The sequence below is a fragment of the Mirounga leonina genome, unplaced genomic scaffold (assembly GCF_011800145.1).
Source record: "Mirounga leonina isolate KUSES-001 unplaced genomic scaffold, KU_Mleo_1.0 Mir_151, whole genome shotgun sequence".
NCBI lineage: Eukaryota > Metazoa > Chordata > Mammalia > Carnivora > Phocidae > Mirounga > Mirounga leonina.
The window spans coordinates 20478973-20501672 of NW_023270377.1; the positions used below are offsets into that span (position 1 = coordinate 20478973).

General features: G+C 42.8%; 1 protein-coding gene across 2 annotated transcripts in view; it reads right to left on the reverse strand.

The window, feature by feature from the left end:
• The window catches only part of XRCC5 (X-ray repair cross complementing 5), an 89105-nt gene that overhangs the window by 30153 nt on the left and 36252 nt on the right, over positions 1–22700 (reverse strand). For both annotated transcript variants that reach the window (XM_035007191.1, XM_035007192.1), the window contains exons 14-16: positions 19258–19454; positions 10616–10709; positions 8842–8911 (exon numbers count right to left, since the gene is read on the reverse strand). In XM_035007191.1, the coding sequence (XP_034863082.1) occupies positions 8842–8911; positions 10616–10709; positions 19258–19454 (361 nt within the window). The remainder of the gene's footprint in view (positions 1–8841; positions 8912–10615; positions 10710–19257; positions 19455–22700) is intronic.

Sequence of the window (22700 nt, forward strand, 5' to 3'; positions counted from 1 at the left end):
CAACACAAGTGTCATCAAAGATATGGGGAAAGTGGAACCGTCATTCACTGCCAGTGAGATGTTAAACGGTAGAACTGCTTTGAAAGGAGTGTGGCTGCTTCTTAAAAAGTTAAACATAAACTTCCCAGCAATTCCACTCTCACCCAAGAAAAACAAAAAAATACAAAGACCTATAATTTTCATAGCATTATTTATAATAGCTAAAAACTGGAAACTATCCAAATATACCCATCAATTGGTGAATGGATAAACATAATGTGGCATATCCATAAAACAGAGTATTTTTCAGCAGTAAGAAGAAATCAATTATTCAGGACGCCTGGGTGGCTCAATCGGTTAAGCCTCTGCCTTTGGCTCAAGTCATAATCCCAGGATCCTGGGATAGAGCCCCACATCAGGCTCCCTGCTCAGCAGAGAGCCTGCTTCTCCCTCTCCCTCTGCCACTGCCTCTGCTTGTGTGCTCTCTCTCTCTCAAACAAATAAAATCTTAAAAAAAAAAAAGAAATCAATTACTGACACATGCTACAACATAAACAAACTTCAAAAACTTTATGCTAAGTAAAAGAAGCCACATGCAAAAGACTGCATAATGAGTGTTCCATTTACAGAAAAGATAAATCCATAGAAACAGATGTGGTTACTTGGGGTGGTGATAGTTTGAATGGACTACAACTGGTCAGGGGACCTTTTTTGGGTGAGAGAGAAGTTTTTAACTGGATTACGGTGATGATCATATAACTTTATAAATTTACAAAAGATCACTGAGTTGCACATAGAATTAGTGCAGAGACTTGTGGAGATCTACCACAGACAGAAAGGAAGCTTCCACTATGTTTCCACGATAGAATAACTGCTAAAGCTCAGATAGCGAATTTTATCCTCAGTGCCCCAAGGAAACACTACTGGATTCCAAGGACAAGGGAACTATCAAAAAGATCACGCTCATGAGAAATGGCCCCTGACTCCAATGGCCTACAGTGGCTATCTTGAGTGTTTCAGCTGCATCTCATTACCACTAAAAGACACAAAGAGATAAATTACAGGATTTCAGCAGTTTAATCTGACAAAGGAAATGAAAATGGGCCTGTATCAGTCAGCTCAAGCTGTCATAACAAAACACCATGGGCTAAGGAGGCTTCAGCATGAGAAATTTATTTTCTCACAGTTCTGGAGGCTGGTGCTATTATGGTCAGGTTTTGGTGAGGGCTCTCTTCCTGGCTTGTAGTCGTCACCTTCTCACTATATTCTCAGATGGCAGAGAGAAAAGAAAGATAGGAAGAGAAAAGAGAAGAAAAAGCACAAATCTAATGTCTCTTCTTATAAGGTCACCAATCCCATGAGGGCTCCACCCTCATCATCTCATCTGAACCTTATGACCTCAAAAACAAAAAACAAAAAACAAAAAAAAGGCTGGGACGCCTGGGTGGCTCAGTCAGTTAAACGTCTGCCCTCGGCTCAGGTCATGATCCCAGGGTCCTGGGATCCAGCTCTGCATCAGGCTCCCCGCTCAGCGGGGGAGCCTGCTTCTCCCTCTCCCTCTGCAGCTCCCCCTGCTTATGCGCTCTCTCTCTCTGTGAAATAAACAAATAAAATCTTTAAAAAAAAAAAAAGTGAAAAAATTGTTTTAAAAAAAAAGTTAACTATTCTCCGTTGTCCAAAGGCATCCATGCTGACAATATTCTCAAGCCCTACTGAAACTGTGCTCCACATCTGAACAAAACTCCCTTCCCTTTTCTAGCCTAAAAAACAAGCATGCCATTTTTAAAAGTTTTATGTAGACGTGCCTAACAGACAGGACTAACTGTATCAAATTATACTTGCCACTTCTTTCTGTGTCAGCATATTTTTTGCCTTGGGCTTGCAATTTGAAAGGGGAGGGCCCAAACACTTTTATTGCATTTAAGTGGGACTCCAAGCTGTTTCTAGGCTCCTCTTAACACATTTCGGCTGATTAGTGACTATTTTAACAAAAGCCTAACATCCTTTCCTAAACATCTTAATTGGTTAAGAGCTTCTGTTGTTTGCCACGAGCAGTCACTTTAAGTCATTGATTAAAGCAGTTTGCACATCAGCACAATCTGAAATCAGTTTTCTTCTTCAACCAGCTGGGCTTAGGAAGCAATCCTGAGGACAGCCCAATTCAAAGAGAACCAAGTGCAATGCCCTGCGTGACGATCATGCACCATGCAAACAAGAGGCGCAGAATTTATAGGAGGTTGAGGGCAAGAACGGAAGTGCTGTAAGTACATCTGCTCTCTGCCTCCTAGATCGCACTCATTAGCACGCAGCGCAAGGGTGAACTCTGACAGCAAGCTGGAGAACATACCCTTCCTGGGAAGCACCCGTCACTAATCCGAGTTCCCAGCAGAGCCGCCTGCGAGCACCTGCCTCGCGGCACTGTGGGCCCGGAGCATGATGGCACGCCGACGGGTCACTATGTTAAATGCGGCTTCAGACTAGCCTGCTCTTCTGGGTGTTCTGACGCGGGGAAAGTGTTCATGTGAGTTCCACATTTTCAGCCAGAGGGAAAAATACCCTTTCCATGTCTAACATAAAAAGGGGGGGAAAAAAACACCCACTCAGCAGGTTTAAGGCAAGCAACCTCTGCCTGACAGGAGAGAACAAAACGCTGAGAGTGGGAACTCTGCTATGGCAGAGTGCATCTAGACCCCCTCTAATGCTCTCAGGAAGAAATCTTCGTGCTCACTGGGAACATACCCACAGCAAACAGCCTTTTATTTTTATGCTACCAGTTGGCTCTCTTTCTTAACAGATAGCCAGGCTACATTTTACAAGAATCATACCCTGTAATTAGACATCTTCTGATCCACAGATTGACAGGAACTTGAAAGAATTTAAAAAGCTGAGTAAGAATGGATAGAAGCCTTTTAGGAGAGTTGATGAAAACCAAAAAGACTTTCAAAGTGGTTTTGTGTGTATGACGGTCTTTGCTTCCGGTGTCATGTCTTTTTTCTTTCTTCTTTTTGTCTTCATTTGTAGAATCTCATTTTAATTATTTGGTTGACTAGTTTTATTATATTAAAATGTAAACTGCAGGGCAGTGATGGGCCATTTAATGAAATGTAGGCAACCCATGAAGAAGTTTAAGCCACAAGATCCAGTGTCCTCCACACATTTGCAGTCATCAGTGGAAAGTCAACGACTCCGGGCCTCAGTCCACCCCCAAGAAGATCCATGAGTGAGACACTCGGGGTCACGGCTACATAATTACCATGTCAAATCCTAACACACCCTTGTAGCGGGTCTCCTTTACACTTCCAAAGAAACGGATTGCTGTTTCCAACTAAGACTTCTTGTCATCGATGAATGAGACATAAAATAACCCTGACAGTCAAGTTCTGGGGTTTAATAATTTAAAACCAAACAAGTCAAAAGGGAATCCAGGGAACAAGTGGCATATTGAATAAAAAATATGAAGTATGGACTAAGCCTCTAGAACCCATAATCATGTGTTTTCTCTCTCCTGACTAGATGTGTCACTGCTGTTTTGGGAAAGGACTAATAAAGTGTGTCACACTGCTAAAAAAATGACACAACTTTTATAGGGCTGAAGATGTTTACAATTTTAGTTACTGTTTGTATTTACTATCCTTCTTTCAAGACATTCAAGATATCTGACAGAACTTATTTTTCTTAAATTTACCAGCTCTGTGTAAAACAGAAAAAGGCCATATTCTTATCTTCCTATGTTTATCTGGAAAGAGCTATGATAAGTTACATAAGCCATACCCAAGATTACATAAACAGGCCCATTCTCTCTCTCTCTCTCTCTCTCTCTCACACACACACACACACACACACACACACACAGAGGAAATCTCTCCTAAGTCTCAATTCTTGGGGATCCACTCTTCAGGGCTTGCCTCATGGCGGAGAGTCATATAATGCATGTAAGTAAGCTACTGTGCACCTGGGACAGTGTCATCCCATACAGAAATGGAACTGAAAAAAATGTCTATTTGGCTTTGATGAATGATGTAATTTTATCATGAACTGTTACCACGTTCCATCCTGTGTTGGTAAATTTTAAGAAACACCCTTTAAAACTGAAGGAATATTGTTTGATAATCAATGAGAATGAGGTAGATGGGAGAACAAAAGCAAAAAGACTTGAGGATGAAAAGTGGTCCGAACAAAGTGAGACAAAACAGATTCAAGAAAAAAAAGAAAGGCCTCAGAGCCAGAAAATAAAGTGATCATCATCTAATCAGATGGGTATATGCACACTCCTGCTCCCTGTACTTAAATCTAATGGTAAACGTCCATACCATTCTTGCCTAGAATGGCTCTTCTTGACAGATTTGTTTTTTAAACCAACCATGCTCCTGTGAACTCAACTGGGTGGAACGGAGCTCCACCACCCTACCCCTATTTGGAAGCCTAATAGAGAACCTACAATCTTTCTTTTTTTTTTAAGACATTATTTTTTTAGGATTTTATTTATTTGAGAGCGAGTGAGAGAGCATGAACAAGGGGAGGGGCAGAGGGAGAAGCAGTGAGTAGGGAGCCCTATGGGGGGGCTCAATCCCAGGACCCCGGGATCATGACCTGAGCCCAAGGCAGACGCTCAACTGACTAAGCCACCCAGGCACCCCCAGAACTTACAATCTAAGTGGCAAAACAAGGTCCAGAGAACAAAGTTACATTCCATTCTTTCTGACTCAGAAGGTCCTCAGAGAACCTGTTTTTGAGACACCAGGTACATCCAAGCTACTTGACATAATATCTCATACTTAGTGGGAACATCTCAATTTAGACTTATCTTGATCACAGGAATTATTTAGAGGGTTGAAATAATGTGGCTTTTCCTCCTCCTCTAATTTGCTGTCTTTTGACCATTTTAGCATTCTTCCTAAGTAAAAGCAGGGAAGGAGCAAGGATTTTGAAATCCATGGTGTTCCTCCAACAGCTGGTGGAGGAGGGTGTTCACATAAAGGGATAACCTGGATTCAAGGAGTCTCTGAGAACGCTGTGGACTCAGGTTCTTCCAATAACCCACAATTGCAGATAACAGATATCACGGATGAAGGCACTGATGCACTTACGAATACCGTGTGAGAGAAACAAGTCTACTTTCACCACTGAGAAATGATTATTATGCATACGGCTGTGGTCAAGAATTTTTCTCTTCTAAAACTGCAGTGAGAATGGTGGGCTGGGTAGGGAGGGCGAACGAAAGGGATCAGAAAAAGAGGAGCACCTGAGAATCAAAGACAGCTTACAGAAGCATCAGCAGCCAGAAAGAACATGTTCCCGGGGTTCAGTGTCATCTCCTCTATGCCAATAAGCTTCGGACAAGAAATATCCCTCACTGAAAACCAGAAGGTAAGAAAATGTGTAGATGCCTACTGTAGACTTCTAGTGTCAAGGGGACAGGACCACAAAACTCTAGGTATGACTGTACTATTAAGCCAGACGGAAAGAAATTATACCCATATTTTAGTTTATAATAATAGGTAAACAGGTCAATTTCTAAGGGTAAAACAATCTTACCATCTATTACTGATCATGCTTTTGGCAACTGAATTTAAAAAGCAGATCTACCGGAGAAAAGAGAAGAGCTTCTCCCTCCTCTGCCCTCGGTACAGATCCCTGGGAGGGACAGAGAAGAACAATACCAGAAAGGTAGCTTCAAGTTTGGAGGACAATTTTGGGCGTCAGGGAAAGTGAGTCTTCACTCACAAAGGGCCTTAGTAGAGATACCCATGCAGAACACAGCTAGGAAAAGTAATGAACAAACAAAATTTCTGGAGCTTGAAGCAAGGCAAGGAAGGATAAAAGGGAAGCCAGGTTAGGACCATAAGACAGAACTGGTTGCTCACAGGTGGGCAGTCCCATTTTCCCACAGCCCTGCAGAAAGTCCGCCTTTGTGAGGTCACTGCAGAGCTCTGACTGGCCCAGTCCTAGACGGAGGAACAGAGGGACCCCACCATCACACCACCAGCAGCACACCAGGGCTCAGTCACATTCAACATAAAAGGACGGTCTACTCCTCAGAAGTCCTACCTACAGGCACAAGGTTGAAAATACATGACCTTCTTCTGTCTGAACAACAACAAACACGTGTAGGAAAGGAAGGCATTAGGAATCAGGAGAAACAGTCGGTTAAGTAGAAAAATCCAGTATTTGAAAAAGACAAGGATTTGAATCCCTGTGTGATTTAGGGAGAAGTTCATCTCTCCTAGTCGTAGTTTTTCGCATAAAATGGGGAGAATGCTACCTATTGTAATTTATATGCCACGTAGGGGTCACCTGCCCTTGTTACTTTCACAAGACTGCTTTGAATCCCCAATTCCATGGCCTGTGGAAACACTGTTTTCTGGAGATGTGCGCAAATTCTTAAGAATTTACTCTCTCGGGGCGCCTGGGTGGCTCAGTCGTTAAGTGTCTGCCTTCGGCTCAGGTCATGATCTCAGGGTCCTGGGATCGAGCCCCGCATCAGGCTCCCTGCTCCGCGGGAAGCCTGCTTCTCCCTCTCCCCCTCCCCCCTGCTTGTGTTCCCTCTCTCGCTGTGTCTCTCTCTGTCAAATAAATAAATAAAATCTTAAAAAAAAAAAAAAAAAGAATTTACTCTCTCATGGGGCCCTTCAGACTCTGGTCTCCTGTGCTCTCAGGTCCTTTCTCTGCTCTGCCTGAAGTAATTCCAGACCCAAAACTCTTTGTCTCTTCACCAGTTTCCCCAGATAGAGCTCTCAAACCAAGGAATCCAGAATTTTATTGACAGTGAATATTGGCAGTTATGAGTTGGGAACACACTGGTGAACACTGTGTCCTTATAGAAATTCATTCACTCCCTCTCTACTCAGCCCTTCCTTTCCTGAACTAGCTCCCGTTTTTCTACTTCTATGATGTCAGTAGAGTCCCTCTTCTCTGAACCCTGACTGGCTAACCACCAGGCTGGAGACAGGCTCAGCCTCTACCCTAAGCAGTTACCAAAATATTCTCCCAATTAAAAAAAAAATTATTTTTCTCAGAAAATCCTGGCACCAACTGTTAAAGCTCTACTGTCTTCTCCACTTGCTCACATGACTGCAAGAGTGCTCTGTGGGATAACTGAGACAAAGAATATAATAGCTCAGCACATACAGAATATGCTAGCACAATGACCTGAACACAGCAGACACTAGTGCCTGCCTTTACATTCGTGACCGTGCCAGATTGAGTCCCTGAAGAGACCACACCTCTACCAGCCAGAAAGACTAGTCACTTCCAAAGGGAGGACCTCTGCCTTTGGCCGAGGTAATCGACAACATATAATCAAAAGCTAAGAAGGCCTCCATCTTTCTTCAAAAACACGGTAATCATGACAGACAACGGCTGGCTGACTTGCCACAGTAATGTCTCTGCATTCTCCCAAACACAGTCACAATATGCAGCCAAGCAGAAAACAGCACAGGTAGGAATGCTATGAAAGCCTCCTTTGATCACCCCCATACATGCAGGAGAGAAATTCTGAAGTACTGTTTCCACCAATCCTTCTGGAAAGCTGTCACTTTAATTTCAGATCTCCTTCATCTACTTAGATGTAGTTTTGTTTTGTGTTAAACTCAAGAGCTTTTCTCCTGTATGGCAATTCTTAAAAGGGCAAAAAGCTCTTTCCCCACCTCAAAACACAAAACATATAGATTATCATAGTAACGAAGCTGGTCTTCCTCCGGAAATTCTCATGGGCTGGCCTTCGGTGTTCCTGCCAGCAGGACTGGTCCGGGAGACCGTATGCTCTGGGGCCCAGGTGGTCACGACTGCCTATGGGCAACAGCACAAGCAGCCCAGGCATTTTGCTAGGATTCTCAGACTCTCAAGAAGTAACCTAGACCTGTGCCAGGCACTGCAGAGGATCAAAGTAGAAACTGTAGGGTTTCCTAGACATTTAGGAGTCATTTCTCCCCCTAAAATGCCAAGAAGTTGGGAGAGAAGTTCTGTGCACACGTTCCCATAAACACACGGACAGGCCTGACCCTGGATGGCAATAATGAACACAATGTTCTCATATGCACAAACCTGCAGGATTAGAACTGCCAGCCGCCTCTCCTTAAAGAGTAAACAGGTACTTGAACACAATCAAGCGAATGAATGTTGGTCCCAGACCCTCTGTCCATCCCAGGAAACTTTAAATATTAGCCCAAGCCTAAGTGGAATTCTAGGTTATTAATTCATAAAAAGAAAATGTGAGGATGTAGTCAATTTCAGAAAGATCAAATCTAGGGGCAGCAGGACGGTGCTCTGGGACTTGTGTAAAGAGGCTCAAACCCTTAGGCCTAGAACAAGAATTATGGGTCACTGAAAAGAGGAAGACATGACACAAAAATGTTTTATTCCAGAGGCACCTGGGGGGGCTCAGTCATTTAAGCATCAGACTCTTGATTTCAGCTCAGGTCATGATCTCAGGGTTGTGGGTTCAAGCCCCGCACTGGGCTCTGTGCTCAGCTCAGGGTCCATTTGTCCCTCTCCCTCTGCTCCTCCCCCCGCTTTCGTGTGCTCTTGAAAAAGTATTTTTTTTAAATGTTTTATTCCAAGTTCACTCACAAGACCCCAAAGAACTTCAGTGAAGTGGAACCAAGAGCTCTACGGTTCCGGCCTACAGTTTTCTTAACAAAAAGACGTACAAATTAGCTCTTTTCCTACTTGGGCAGACCTGTGCTGAGTTTACCCTCACGTGCTCAGAGTGTTGCTCTGATGAGCTCACCAGTAACACACAATCACAAAGGTCCACTGTATAAGGATACCAACAAAAGGCTACACTTCTTAATCTAGAGTATAAATCCATTACCCTAATTATCTATCTTCCCTTAAATGCAGAGGCAACAGCATAGCACTCACCTTCCTCAAAGCTGGCTTTCTTCTGCCTCACTAGAACACGGAAGTTTTCGGCAGGATTCACACTTCCGACCTAGAATGCACACACAGACAATAAACCCGCAGATCACTTCTCTTTTTGGCAGCACCCCAGCAATACGAGATGGCTTAATGTAGTAAGTGTGCTCTTATAAAATAAAACCAAAGACAAAGAGAAGGTCCTTTCTATTCATTTCCATTTCCAGGGTTATGTTAAAAGCAGGCAGATTCCTGTGGCCAAAGAGCTGCCATCTGTACTTTCACTTATCTCTCTTTATGGAAGCGGACTTCTTTCCAGAGAGGTCAGAAGTACTACAACCCAAGTCAGCAGTCAGCTCAGCCAGAAGGCCTTATGTGACACAGTGCTGGTACATCCAGACACCCAACAAGTAGGAAGGGGAGGATTCTGCAGTGTGGGGTCCGTTCAGAATATATTTGCCCCACTGCAGAGGACATGAGAAATAACTGCCTGATCCTTGGTTTGCTGAACTGCCCTTTTGTGGGGACTGCTGAGGTCTCTCTGGCACTGAAGTTTTGGTAGAACATACAAACATGTTCAGCTGCACATGTCCCCCCCCAAAATAAAAGCAGATATTGTGTAAAGATTTACCATAGTGCTAGGTATGAAAGTTTCAAAGATGAAACTCTGCACACTATATGGCACTTCCTGATCATACATAGGTCTTTAATCTTCCAGTCCCAACCTGGAGGCAGCTGGGTGGCTCAGTCAGTTAAGCATCCAACTCTTGATTTCGGCTCAGGTCATGTTCTCTGGGTTGTGAGATCGAGCCCCGTGTCGGGCTCTGCACTGGACGTGGAGCCTGTTTAAGATCCTCTCTCTCCTTCTCTCTCCCTCTTACCCTCCCCGCCCCTCCCTCTCTTAAAAAAAAGAAAAAAAAAAATCTTCCAGTCCCAACCTCAACAAGCCCAAAGTATCACTCAGCTCACTGGGGAGAAGACAATGGGCTTCTATTACAGCTGGTAAACTTTGGTACAAAATGTACTAAAGTTTCGAGGTTGCTCTGGGATAGCAGTCAGAAAAGCTCTCAGAACAAATAAGGTCATGATCTTTTTTCTTTTATTATAAAACACTGAAATAAAAATCCAAATCATTTTCAGATGTTCAGTTTTCCTGAGAGCATTCCTTTTTAAGGTTGGAAAAAAGGCATGCCCCTTCCTAGTGCATTTGGCTACTAAGGGACAATTTTTAAAATTCACTGATTCAAAATAATGCCACTTAACAGAAAATAATATATTCAAGTTCCAAAACCTTCTCATTAAATAAAGAAGATCTCAAGTGTTAAAGGGTACTTGGTTTGGGAAAATGTTAAACTTGTGAAGCCTGTTCCGAAGTTACATATTAGAAAAGAAATAGAGAAGTCATGCTCTTAAATTTTACAAATTCGGAGACTAAGACTCCTATCATCAACCTCCACTTATCCCATCGTTTTAACTAAACAGAAAGCTGCAAAGTAAAGCCAACCAAATAATCTCTAACAAAAGTGCTACCTGAGCTATTCCATGCACTGCATATTATACCATGCTCTACGCACATGTGTCAAGGACAGATTTCTGTAGGTAATTCCCTGACAATAAAGGAAGAAGTGTGGGAAGGATGTACATGGTTCATATATTAGAAGCACCAGAGAAAGTGAATTATTAAAGGACTAACAAAAATTGATGCATTTCCGCACCGCCCCCCACCCCAAGTCCCAACCTTCCAGGAAGGCGGGAAGCACCCTGGGGAAGTACTGCTTACACTGGTGACACTTCCTTCAGCCAGGCTGGAGATGCTAAAGCAGGCCTCCCCTTCCTCAGTCTTCAGTTTTTTAGAGGTGGGACCCTCTTCATGGCTGGAAAAGAAATAAATGGATTTTTTCTCTTAGAACAGAATACACAATACAAAAACCAGACTTGGTTGACCCATGAAGTATACGTTTATTTTTCAAGTGTCAAAAATAAACAGCCGCACTTAGTCCTTGCTGACGAAGAGCCTGCCCCACCCCCACCCCCACCCCCACAGCCCCAAATTCCCAAAGGCCTGACAGGAGCCACCCTGGCTCTGCCTCACAGCGCCAGAGAAGTCAGCAGCAGCAGCCTCAGCACAGAGCCCCCTCCGAAGATGAAACTGCAAGCAACGGTAAAGGAAACCCGGCATTTCAGGAAGAGACCCATTTACCCCTCAGATACCATCTGCTAGTTTCTGTCTCAGAATTGGTAGCTATTAGCTTTCCATGGACATGGATGACCTTTGGGTCTAATACCCCATCTTCTCCATCATATATGTGAGAGCTTTATAAGCTTCTGCTCACAGCTGTCAAAACTTACTAGACAATCCTTAATTAAATATGCAAGACCTTTTTCTTAATAGTGCTTAAACTATAAAAAACCACTTTCAAAAAAAGCCCTTTAATTTGTTCTTTTATAAACCTAATTCTATTTTGGGCAATATGCTAACAGTCCAACAGCATCTGTGTAGTAAGGGAAAGATGATTCCAAGGAACTGTATCAAACATCTTATCTCAAGTAACATGCTGGCTTCAACAGCCTGCCTTAAAGTCAAGAGGAGGACGAAAATTAATTGCAAAGGAGAAGAAAAACAGACCCAAAGATTCTGCCCATAATCTCCCTTAAGCTGCTGAATATAGAGATAGAATTTTTCTCCCAGACAAATAATCTGGGCCAAAGCAGTGGTCAAGAAATGGCTGAATGAGAAGGGAAGTTAGTAACCAAGACCAAAACTAAACGTGATGTGTTTTTGTTCAAAAGCCCAACCTTCAGAGAATGAGCCTTGAAGAAGAGGTCATCCTAAAAACAAAGAAAAATGAGGCATAAGCTGGCTTATTCAATGGTATTTCAATAAAGAATCTCTTACCATGAGATAAAAGGGCTGAAGTAATTATTACAGACTCATAAACATGAATTAAAACTTTTATTACTTGACATCTTTCCATTCAACACTTGCCTTTTTCCCTTTGAGAAGGAAAGAGAAGTAGAAGACAGAAGGATAGAGACAAGGAAACATGAAAAGGGGTGAGTCATCCAGAGCTCTTCAAGTAGAATAAGAAATAACCACACAAAGCCTTGATGGCAGAAACAGAGGAAAAATGCACAAGCCCAAGGGAGCATGAAATTCCACCAGAATTGGAGTCCTTTTAAAAGAGTCACAGCCATCTCAGTGAACCTTTGTCAGTTCTTCCCAAGAGAAAGACAATGTAGTACTCCTAGATTCAAGTCTCACTTTTTCCACCGACTAACCCCTGGACCCTTACGTCTTCTTAAAGGTATTGACTGGTATCTTAATTTTTGTATATATAGAGTTTAAAGTCTATTAAATGACTCCCCTCGCTGGTCTTCAGTTTGCTCCTCAGAAAAATACTATGATGAAAAGCACCATGAGCATATCACTACTCATCTACAGTCTTCCAAAAATGCAAATCACCTCATATAGTGTTGTTAAAAAGTATTATACATATAAAGCGCTATGCTTAGTTCTGTGAGAACACAAGGTTGAATCGCATGAAGAATTTCTTACACCCTCCAAAATATGGTTCTAGGGAAGGAAGGACAAAGAGACATGTATATCAATCCTCCAGGACTGGACAGGTAAAGATAATAAGCAGAAAGTAGTGAAAATTTGAGTATGGTTAATGTTCTCAAGACTGAACCATTTAATAGCGTTATTAGGAATTTTACATATATTAAACTAATAATGTCTCTCTCTAGTGGGAAAGGGCAATGACTCTCATCCCAAAATTACCTGAAGAAGCTGAGCTCTGGAAGATAGAAATTATCCATGCAAGACCCTAGCAGACATACAAATGTCAACAGCTGCTGCATTTGGATGTCAGAATAATTTACTGTTCTCATTTTCTTGTTGTCTTTTATAAATATGTATGTATTTTGTAATTCATCTATTTGGCCAAACTTTTACCTAATAACTTACTATACGCTGGCCACTACACTAGGCTCTAGATTCTAAATGTACAAAAAGTAATACACAACCAACACTTTCAGGAAATTCACCAAACAAAAGAGATAAATATATAAACAAGCGATTAACAAACCACTGTGGTAAACAGCATGTCCCTCTAAGAGGATAGCCAGTAGCTGTACTGGGCTGGGGCATGAGAGGCAGGCTGGGAAGTAGTGAGAAAGGGGGATGGAAAATACAGTAGCCCCCCCCATCCATGGTTTTTGCTTTACAGTTTTCTGTTACCCACGGTCAACTGCAGTCTGAAAGCAGATGATTCTCTTTATGACTTAGGGTCAGAAGGTCAACAGTAGCCTCACATTACGTCACGATGCCTGCGTCATTCCCTTCACTTCATCTCATCATGTAGGCATTTTATCATCTCACATCATCACAAGAAGGGTGAGTAGAGTACAAGACATTTTGAGAGAAGGACCACATTCACAGAACTTTTATCACAGTATATTATTATAACTGTTCTACTACTGTTGTTAATCTCTTACTGTGCCTAAGTTATAACTTAAACTTTATCATAGGAATGTAATGTGTACATGGGAAAAACACATAGCATGGATAGGGTTCAGTACTATCCATGGTTTTAGGCATCCGCTGGGGGTCTTGAAACACATTCCCCACGGATAAGGAGCGGGGGGACCACTGTATCTAAATCACAGACACAGAAAGTGTGAGGAAAGAAAGTGGATCTCTAGGGAGCTGGATTATGAATAGGTACTTCTTTTCTTTCTGCTTATCTAGGTTTTCTCTTTTTTTAGGTTTCTCTTTTTTCTCTAGGTTTGATCTTAAGCCAATGTTAATGGAAAGCCACTAAAGCAAAGGTTTTTAATCAGGTGTCCAAGGATAGTAACAAGGAATTTGTGAACCACCTGAAATTATATGCAAAATTTAGTATGGTAGGTCATTTTCCTGGGGAGAGGGTTCACAGTTGTTGTTTTGTTTTGTTTTTTATTAACATATAATGTATTATTTGTTTCCGGGGTACAGGTCTGTGATTCATCAGTTTTACATAATACATAGTGCTCACCACAACACATACCCTCCCCAATGTCCATCACCCAGCAGCACCCTCCCTCCCACCCCCCTCCACTCCAGCAGAGGGTTCACAGTTTTTATCAGATTATTGAAAGGGTCCATCATATGCACACACAAAGATTAAGAATCACTGCGTTGATGTGATCAGATTTGTTTAAAAAAAAAAAAAATCATTCAGGTAGCAAATGCATGGTAGACTGGAAACAGGTAAGACCTGAAAGGGAAATCATTTAAGGGGTTATCTCAGTAAAGCAGGCCAAACTGAGGACTATAGAAGAGCAATGGCAGTGGGAGATGCTAATACGAGCTAACTTTTTTTTAAACATTAACCATGGGCTAGTCACTACACCAAGCATATTTAAAATACCTCAGTTAGCTGGGTGATGGACACTGGGGAGGGTATGTGCTATGGTGAGCGCTGTGAATTGTGTAAGACTGATGAATCACAGACCTGTATCCTTGAAACAAATAATACATTATATGTTAATAAAAAAAGTCAGTTAAACTTCACAACCACCTTAAGAGTTAGCTATCATTTATTGACCTTTTACAAATGAACATACCAAGGTTCAAAAGGGCCTGACCTTGTCTAAAGCACACAGTTAGTAAGGGGGTCCACAATGAATTCTGTACTCTAAGGCCACTCTCCCGTAGGGCCTCTGAAAGGTACATATTTGTTACCGCAAATAGCACAGAGCAACTTGCCAATTTTAACTACCATTGAAAGGAAATGCTTCGATTTGGATCCAACTCTACTTGGCTGCAAAATCAGCGCTATTAGCCACTATACTAACCTGAAGCAAAGGAGGAGGTTTGAGGTAAAGCTAACACAACTTGGTAAACCAATCAGACATGGAAAGTAAAGGAAAGGTATCGGCTCCCTGGAAATTAGGTGTCATTCACTAAAACACAGAATAACAGCATGAAGAGGGTTTGAAGGGAGCATGGCAGGAGACAGAAGATGATGAAGTCATTTCTGGACATACTGAACTTGAGGGATCTATAGATACTTCAGATGTCCAGAGCACAGGATGGAAGCATATTAGAATAGACAGATATTCAGTAGTTTCTGAAGACCTGTACGTGAAAAAATAAAAGGTCTTGAGACATGCATTGCTGAGGCAATATGGCATAATGGTTGGGAAGGCAATCTCTGGAGTCAGACTGGGTGTAAACCCTTTCTCCAACACTTAACCCCCTGTGATCTTGGGCAAGTTTCTTAGCTTCTCGAAGCCTCAGTGTCCTCAGCTTTAAGAGGGAGTTAACAGAAGAATCTACTCCCCAGAACGGCCAAGACTGTCCACATAGGCAAGGCATGTTTACAGTGCACACACCTGTGTCCAATACATGTCAGCTCTTTCTGAGAAGGAGTCCTACAGGACAGAACATCAACACTTAAGACGGGGGGTCGGGGGGTGTGGGGGGTAACAGTACATTTTGGACTACACTGTCAGAGGCATCTGAGAGGAAACTGCAAAGGTTTAGAAAGAAAAATCTGGAGAAGCTAAAGTTAAGGAAGATATAGGAGTCCCAAGGGGGAAAATAACTGACAATGTCAAGTGCTACAAGGAGGTCAGGAAAGGAAAGGACCGCCAGGCTGAAGGAAATTTCCCAGTTAGTGTCTTATGGAAGATGGGTTGCAGGGAAGTGGTGGGGGCTGGGAAAAGCAGCAGTGTGGACGTTTCTTCCAATAGGCCTACCTTATGGAAGGAAAGAAGATGATAACAGGCAGCAATCCAAGGGAGAAAGCTGAGGGCATGATTGTATTTTGATTTGGATCTAACGTGGAGGCAAAGGAGCTGGTCAGGAGGGAGAAGATGAAAACACAGAAAGAGGGAAGAAATTATTAGTGGACAGAGGTATCAGATGAGACAGAAGATGGCATCCCAGGACACAGGTGAAAGGACAGACTTTGGACAGGACGAGGTACCCCCTTTCCACTGAGACCCGAAAGAAGGAAGCTGGGGCTCCTGAGTGGCTCAGTCAGTTAAGCGTCTGACTTCGGCTCAGGTCATGATCCCAGGGTCCTGGGATTGAGCCCCATACTGGGCTCCCTGCTCGGTAGGGTAGTCTGCTTCTCCCTCTCCCTCTGCCCCTTCCCCCCACTTGTATGCACACTCGCTCTCTCAAATTAATAAATAAAATCTAAAAAAAAGAAAAAAGGAAAGAAGTAAGTGAAGGCAGACGCAGCACAGGTATATTTTTAGAGGAAATGGGCCACAGTACTGACGCATTCCCACCTACGGGTCTCTATCATCCCTATGACACCGCTATCACCACTGGAGTCATCTCGAATATGCCAGGGACATGACAAAGATTTGTAAGTCATTTCCTCACCAACACTGTATGCTTACTATGTGTTAGGCACTGTACTGGGTTCTAGACATGCAACAGTCATTAGTATATATTACTCAATTAACCCTCATGACAACTCCATGAGAGCTATTCCTAGTATCCCTATCTACCCAGGAGGAAACTGAGGCTTAAGGTGGATAAGCAGCTTGTGCCTAAGGTCACACTGCAGAGCAAGGGGACCAGCTCAAATTGTCGGACTCTGGAGTCTGAGGTCTATACCAGTAACCAGGTGAGGTTGGTCGCTGAAGGTAAGTGGGGAGGATCTTAGGGGACTTGAAAAGAGGAGGGAAGTTTAGACTATATCTGCACAGAGACAAAAAGAAATCAAGATCACATATGAGTTAGCTGCCCAAACAAGATTAGACCTCCAATGTCCTAATTCTCGTGTTGAAGTTCCCTGTCCAAGAGACGACATTATCGTTTCAAGGGTGGGCAGCAACACTGAGGGAAGCAATACTTTTATATGGTAGGGGTAATAGAACATTTTTGGACTACATTGTCAGATGGTGCTCCTACCTTTCTGAAATGAAGAAATCACTCCTAACACTCAGGATTCAACAGGTCCAGCATGAATACTAACCTTCTCAAATATTCATTGGATATTGATACTATTGGATAATGATACTATTATTGCTTTGGGTTCTGACTCCTGCCTTCCTTTCAGATAGTTCAAACTGCTTCAGTATCTGTGATTTCATTGTTAAAATATCTTGAGATGAGGCTGTTGTTAGATGGAGAAACTCTTGTAAAGGTAAATTAACCAAAATCAGATCGAGAGTGGCAAAGCTGGAATAAAAACTGGTGATTCCCAGCTCAGGACTCTTGTCTTGGCCTGACACCTCCTGCACAGACATTTACTCACTCCCCAGTCTTAGCCCCTCACCTCTACAATGGAACTAGGTACTGTGAATATGGAGGTGCTGAATATACACAAAAACAAAGCCAGTTGTTAGCAATTTTTCCCCAGTAGGGAGACCACCTCTAAAGCTGGTTGAAGCCTCATCATTAAAATTGAGGGGTTGGGCGCCTGGGTGGCTCAGTCGGTTAAGCGACTGCCTTCAGCTCAGGTCATGATCCTGGAGTCCCGGGATCAAGTCCCCGGATCGAGTCCCCGGATCGAGTCCCGCATCGGGCTCCCTGCTCAGCGGGGAGTCTGCTTCTCCCTCTGACCCTCCTCCCTCTCGTGGTCTCTGTCTCTCATTCTCTCTCACAAATAAATAAATAAAATCTTTAAAAAAAAATAAAAATAAATAAAATAAAATAAAATTGAGGGGTTTAAGAACCTTGCAGAAGGGACTGAGTCATTCTTCTTAAATACAGGAACTACTCAATAAATATTTATTAAATGAGTCATTTCTGCAGTTCTTAAAAGCCTGGAAGATTTCTGAGAAGAAAGGGTTGAGAATAGGCCTGTGAGTAGGTGTGTGTGAGCGAGATAATCCCTAGGCCCCAGGCCGATGACTTGGCAATGTTGCAAACCACTATGGAAGCAGAGCACAAGCAGCCCGCGATGCGCTTGGGCTTCCTCGAAGAGTGAGCAGGAGGAACAGAGCTGAAGGTGTAATCACTGCAGGGATCCAATCACAGAACAACAGTCTTCGGGGGCCTTCATGGTGTGCTTTTTAACCAGATTAATTTACATTTTAATCAACGGGAGGAGGGAAAAACAGCCCATTTCTTTCCCACAACACCAGAAGGTAATCAAGATCATGCACTGGAGCTTTAATACACAGAGAACAGCCACATGACTGTGGCAAGACCACAGCAAACCTGTCTCGGGAAGAAAGGGACTCAGAAGTGTACAGAGCTGTTCTAAAATCCTAATCCAGAGGGATACAGCAGATGAGGATAGCAGAGGGAAAGCGGATTTTTAGTGAGTCTGCCTATGTAGAAGAAAAAGAAACACACAGCTCTCCAGGATGTGTTAGGAACGCACATGATAGAACATACCAATCCCATGATTTTTTCCTTCCAATTCTGACAAAGCTTGGGGTATTAACCTCTAAAAAGTCACAGAACATGCAAAGCTTTCTATTCAATGTGGAAAATAATTCAATAAATTAATAATTTACAGAACCCTGTGATGGTTTCTGAAAATTATTCTGTACTCCTCCAAGGGGTATTACAAACAATATGCTTTAGTCTGTCAATAAAGATACAGGTGTGGGAAGGAAATCAAAAAAAGAAAAAAAAAATTATGGTCTAAAACTGAATCTTAGAATGTAACCTAAAGAAATGAATAGATCATTTTGATTTGGGGAGAAAAGTCACCAATAACTGAACCCACACCTGGTAAAATCAATGTTATACACCTAAATGATTCGGGATCATCAACAACTTCTTACAATTTTTGTTTTGCTTTGAATGTAAACTGACACAGATTGTGAACAGCATCTGATGAGGGAAAAAACTTATTTAGCTACCTGAAAGCTTGATTTGGTTTAAGCTTGATCACAGGAAAGCATTTTGCAGTCCTTAAACTACAAATCCCTCACTCCTGGTATACCCAAGTACATCACTGATATAGTAAGAGCACAGCTAAAGAAGGGTCAGGTTTTCATCCTTCCTCCCACTTTTCTTCCCAAAATCTCACTGCTATTCTCTGATGCCAGCCTCCCAATTGAAAAAACTTATGACCTTGAGCCCTGTCCTCTCAGTCCCAGCACCCTTCTTTAAAAACAGGAAAAGTTAGTGTTAGATGTTCAAAACTGTTTAGCCTTCCCATTAAACATAAATCACCAAGAATGTGATGCTGATCAAAACATCAATAACCCAAAATATAGCTCTAAATTCCAGGTAGAAAAAAAAAGAAAAGAAAAGAAAAATAAATTCCAAGTGAATTTGTAAGGATAATAGATCTACAATGGACAGACAGGAGAAACGACTACTTTCAATGCAAGGGTCAAACATCAAAAGGTTTCTTCCTTCAACCACAGACCCATATGCAACTCTTAATTCCAGAGCTCCTCTAAGACTGCCCAGTCTTACGTACAATGTCAAGTGCAACTACATCGAGTACTTACTTGTCTTGGAAAATGTTCTGAGCAGTCACTTGATCCTTTTTCTTGATGACTTCAGTCAGAGGGAAAACGGTCTTTATTTTAGAGAGCAGAATCTGACATTTAGCTGTCACCTCAGTGGGGGGGTCCAGCATATTCAAAATATGCTGCTGAATAGGGGGCAGAGGCTCCTGGGGATGTAAAGCTCTATGTAGCAGACACTGTGGAAAAGGAAGAAGGGTTTTAAAACACAGATGTAGACATCATACCCACCACTAGACTTTTCTGATCGGAGATCCTCTGTGTTTAGTTTGCAAGGGCTATAGGATTCCTACCACCTCTAACAGGGAACAAAGAGGTGGCCTCGGAAGCACCTGGGTTAGCAGGACACCGGCAACATCTACAACCAACTGTAAACTAGATCTGAGCCCAGCAGTGCCATCAGCTGCAGGCCTCTTAGAGAAGAGGCTCATCTTACAGAAACAGGCTGCTGCTTCTACCACCCAGACAATACGCAAGCCTCCCTAAGACGCATCATTCCAGAAACGTCTAATCCTTTTGGCTTCCCTCAGCAGACTGCTTTCTCTCTTGCGTAATCTTAGACAACAGTGTGTAGCAAGTGAAAACGGGGCTCAGGTGGAGCTGCCAAGCTCGGTGAGTCCCAGGGAGAAGTCTGTGGGAGAGACAGAGTACTGGTCTGTCCCAAACCCCCAGAGTGCTGAGTTTGGGCTCTTCTCCACTGGTCGATCTACTTCTGTCCATGTGCTCTCCCAGCACTCTTGTCTGGGGACCAACCTCTCGAGTGGGAGTCACCACAATCACCTTCTAACGGGGCTCCCTGAATCTATTTTCACTGTCCCGCATAGCTGAAGCCGTCTTAAACCAAGCCCTTCCCACACCCGAAGAAGTCAAGCACACCACAGCGCCTCCCTCATCTGCCTCCCTCACTCTCCCACCCCAGCTAGGACAGGCTCTTCCTGCTTCACTCCCACGCCAGTGCAGCCCAGGCTCTGGGGCCTGTTTTATCACTCTCTCTGGCTCATAGGGCTCCCCCTAGATCTCACGGAGTTGGCCCTTTTCCATCCTCCTATTCTCTGCTCAAATACCACCTCCTCAGAGAGGCTTACCCTGACACTCTACTCCCATCCTGCCGCCCAGCTATTTCCCGTCACCCCTGTTTTATAGTTTGTAAAGCATTTGTCATATCTAAAATTATCTTATCTTACACTTTACTTGTTTATTATTTAACCTCCCCTCTTAAAACCAGAGATCTTGTTTGTCTTGTTTACTGCTAAATGTCAGGTACCAAAAACAGTGGGTGGCACATAATAAGCAGCTAACAGGTATTGGTTGAAGGAATGAGGGACTCTTTCCCGGGACTCTGTTTGTTGATACAAGTGTCAGGAAGCGGCACCAAGGACGGGCCGGGATCAAGGCCAGGGCTGGTCTGCACTGCTCCCATGAGTGGAAACCTGGACAAGCCATTCCATTCAGTCACCAGTACTGCTTTCCGGCTACGAAGCCAGGCTTTGGCAATGCCAGCATCTGCCCAGAAAAGTAAAAACTCTCAAAGGAATATAGGAAGGTAAACAATAGGAGGAGGACAGGGAGGTAAGCAAAATGAAACTATCAATTCACTGACCTTTTCTTTCCTTTGCTAAAGAATCATTCCAAAATTCAGTTGGAGAACAAGACTCCTACCATTCCCACCTTTAGAAGACTTAAACCTTGATAATTTTAAAGAAAAAAAAAAACCAGGGAGCTGAAAAGTTCTTACAATTCAAAATACTGTTTCATATCACAAGGTATATGACTTATACCACCCCATGGACTGTTTTCCTATCCTGTAGAAAATGTAAGCTACAAGTCTCCATTCTAAAAAACAAAAAACCTCAGCTTAAATAGTAAATATCATGAGTTGATGTCCTCTAGAACTTTCATGTGCTGCTCCCTCATCTCAGTACACCAAACCACACTCTTCCTTCTCCATAGTATATTCATTTGTCTCAGAGTCTCACTCCCGTTTTCCTCTTTCCTAATTACTTGAGGTTCCCTTGAGCATCAACAACATCAGCTCATTTAATGTGAAGCAAAAGGAGAAATCAAAGTGATCCCAAACCCTATGAATCTACCCCCAACCTTCTTGTGCATAATTCTTAATTCACAGTGCTCTCCCTCAGGTCATTAAATTACCTACAAAGCTTAGAAAGCCCTCAAGATGTAAGCAGTAATCTCACACGCAACACAGCAGACTACTCTGGAAGATTCTGTGATATTCAAATGACATTTCTGGGAAAAGAACTAGGACAAACAATGGACAAATATCCTACCCCCCCCCCCCCACTGAAAAATATTCCAGATCTTCAGTATGAATTCTAGGCAATTCTTTCAAACAGTGTCATCACCCTACAGGAGATGTTCTAAAGCATCAACCACTCATATTTTTTCAAAGGTTGCATTTTAGATAAAACTAAGCAGGATACTTACCAAATTCATTCAATCAAAAAATCTCAATTCATTCAAAAATTGAGGTTATGAGAAAGTAACACTATTTAATAGCAAAGGAGCTGAGATTATAATCTTAAACTTATTTCTATTTTAAGCAACTGTTTTTCCTTGATATGATTTTTACAATTTGAAAAAGACTAGAAAAAAAAATCCACAGGCCACATGGTTAGCTTATAAGTTATCAATATGTTGATTTTACCAACACTGTATCAACGATTTAAGAGGCAGGTGTTACGGTACACTTCCCCAAAAATGTTATCTTTCAGCATTTCTTTCCAAAATTAGAAGTAAATTAACCTGTTGTCAACAAATTGATGGTTAACCTCTCCGTACTTTTGCCCCCTACTCCCAGCTCATTTTCTCTCAGCTATGAAATGTTTCATTTACAAAGGAAATGTTCCTGGGCCCCACATCCTCGTTAGCTTCCCGTGTCCTCTCTCTCTTCCCCTCCATCAGTAGAGCTTCCTCCTCCAGCCCTGCTCTACTCCACTGCCACGAGGCCCTCAAAGTCAGCAAAGACTCCAGGACAGACCCCGAAGGCCCTGGCCATGCCCACCCTCACTCACCAGTGAGCAGCGTCTGACTTGTGGTTCTTTCCTTCTGGACAGGCTTCACTCCCTGTGTTTTCCAAGGCACCAGCTTCTCCTAGTTCTTTTGACCTCTCTGCCTTTTTCTTGGGTGGGGATGTTGGTGGTGGTAGTGGTGACAGGAACATTTCATTTTCTCTTTCTGTCTATCCCTAATTATTCACTCATACATTGGTGTCCAGGACTGTTCTCTTATCTTCTCCCGTAACATATGGTCCCCAGGGGATCTCATTCACTGCTATCTCTACCCGAACGAAGAGGACTCTCAAGTCCTGAATTCTCTCCTGGGCTCTGTATCCCTACCTCCAACTTCCCACTGGGTGTCTGTACTGGGATACAGCCAACAGATAGCTCACATTTAACACCTGCAAA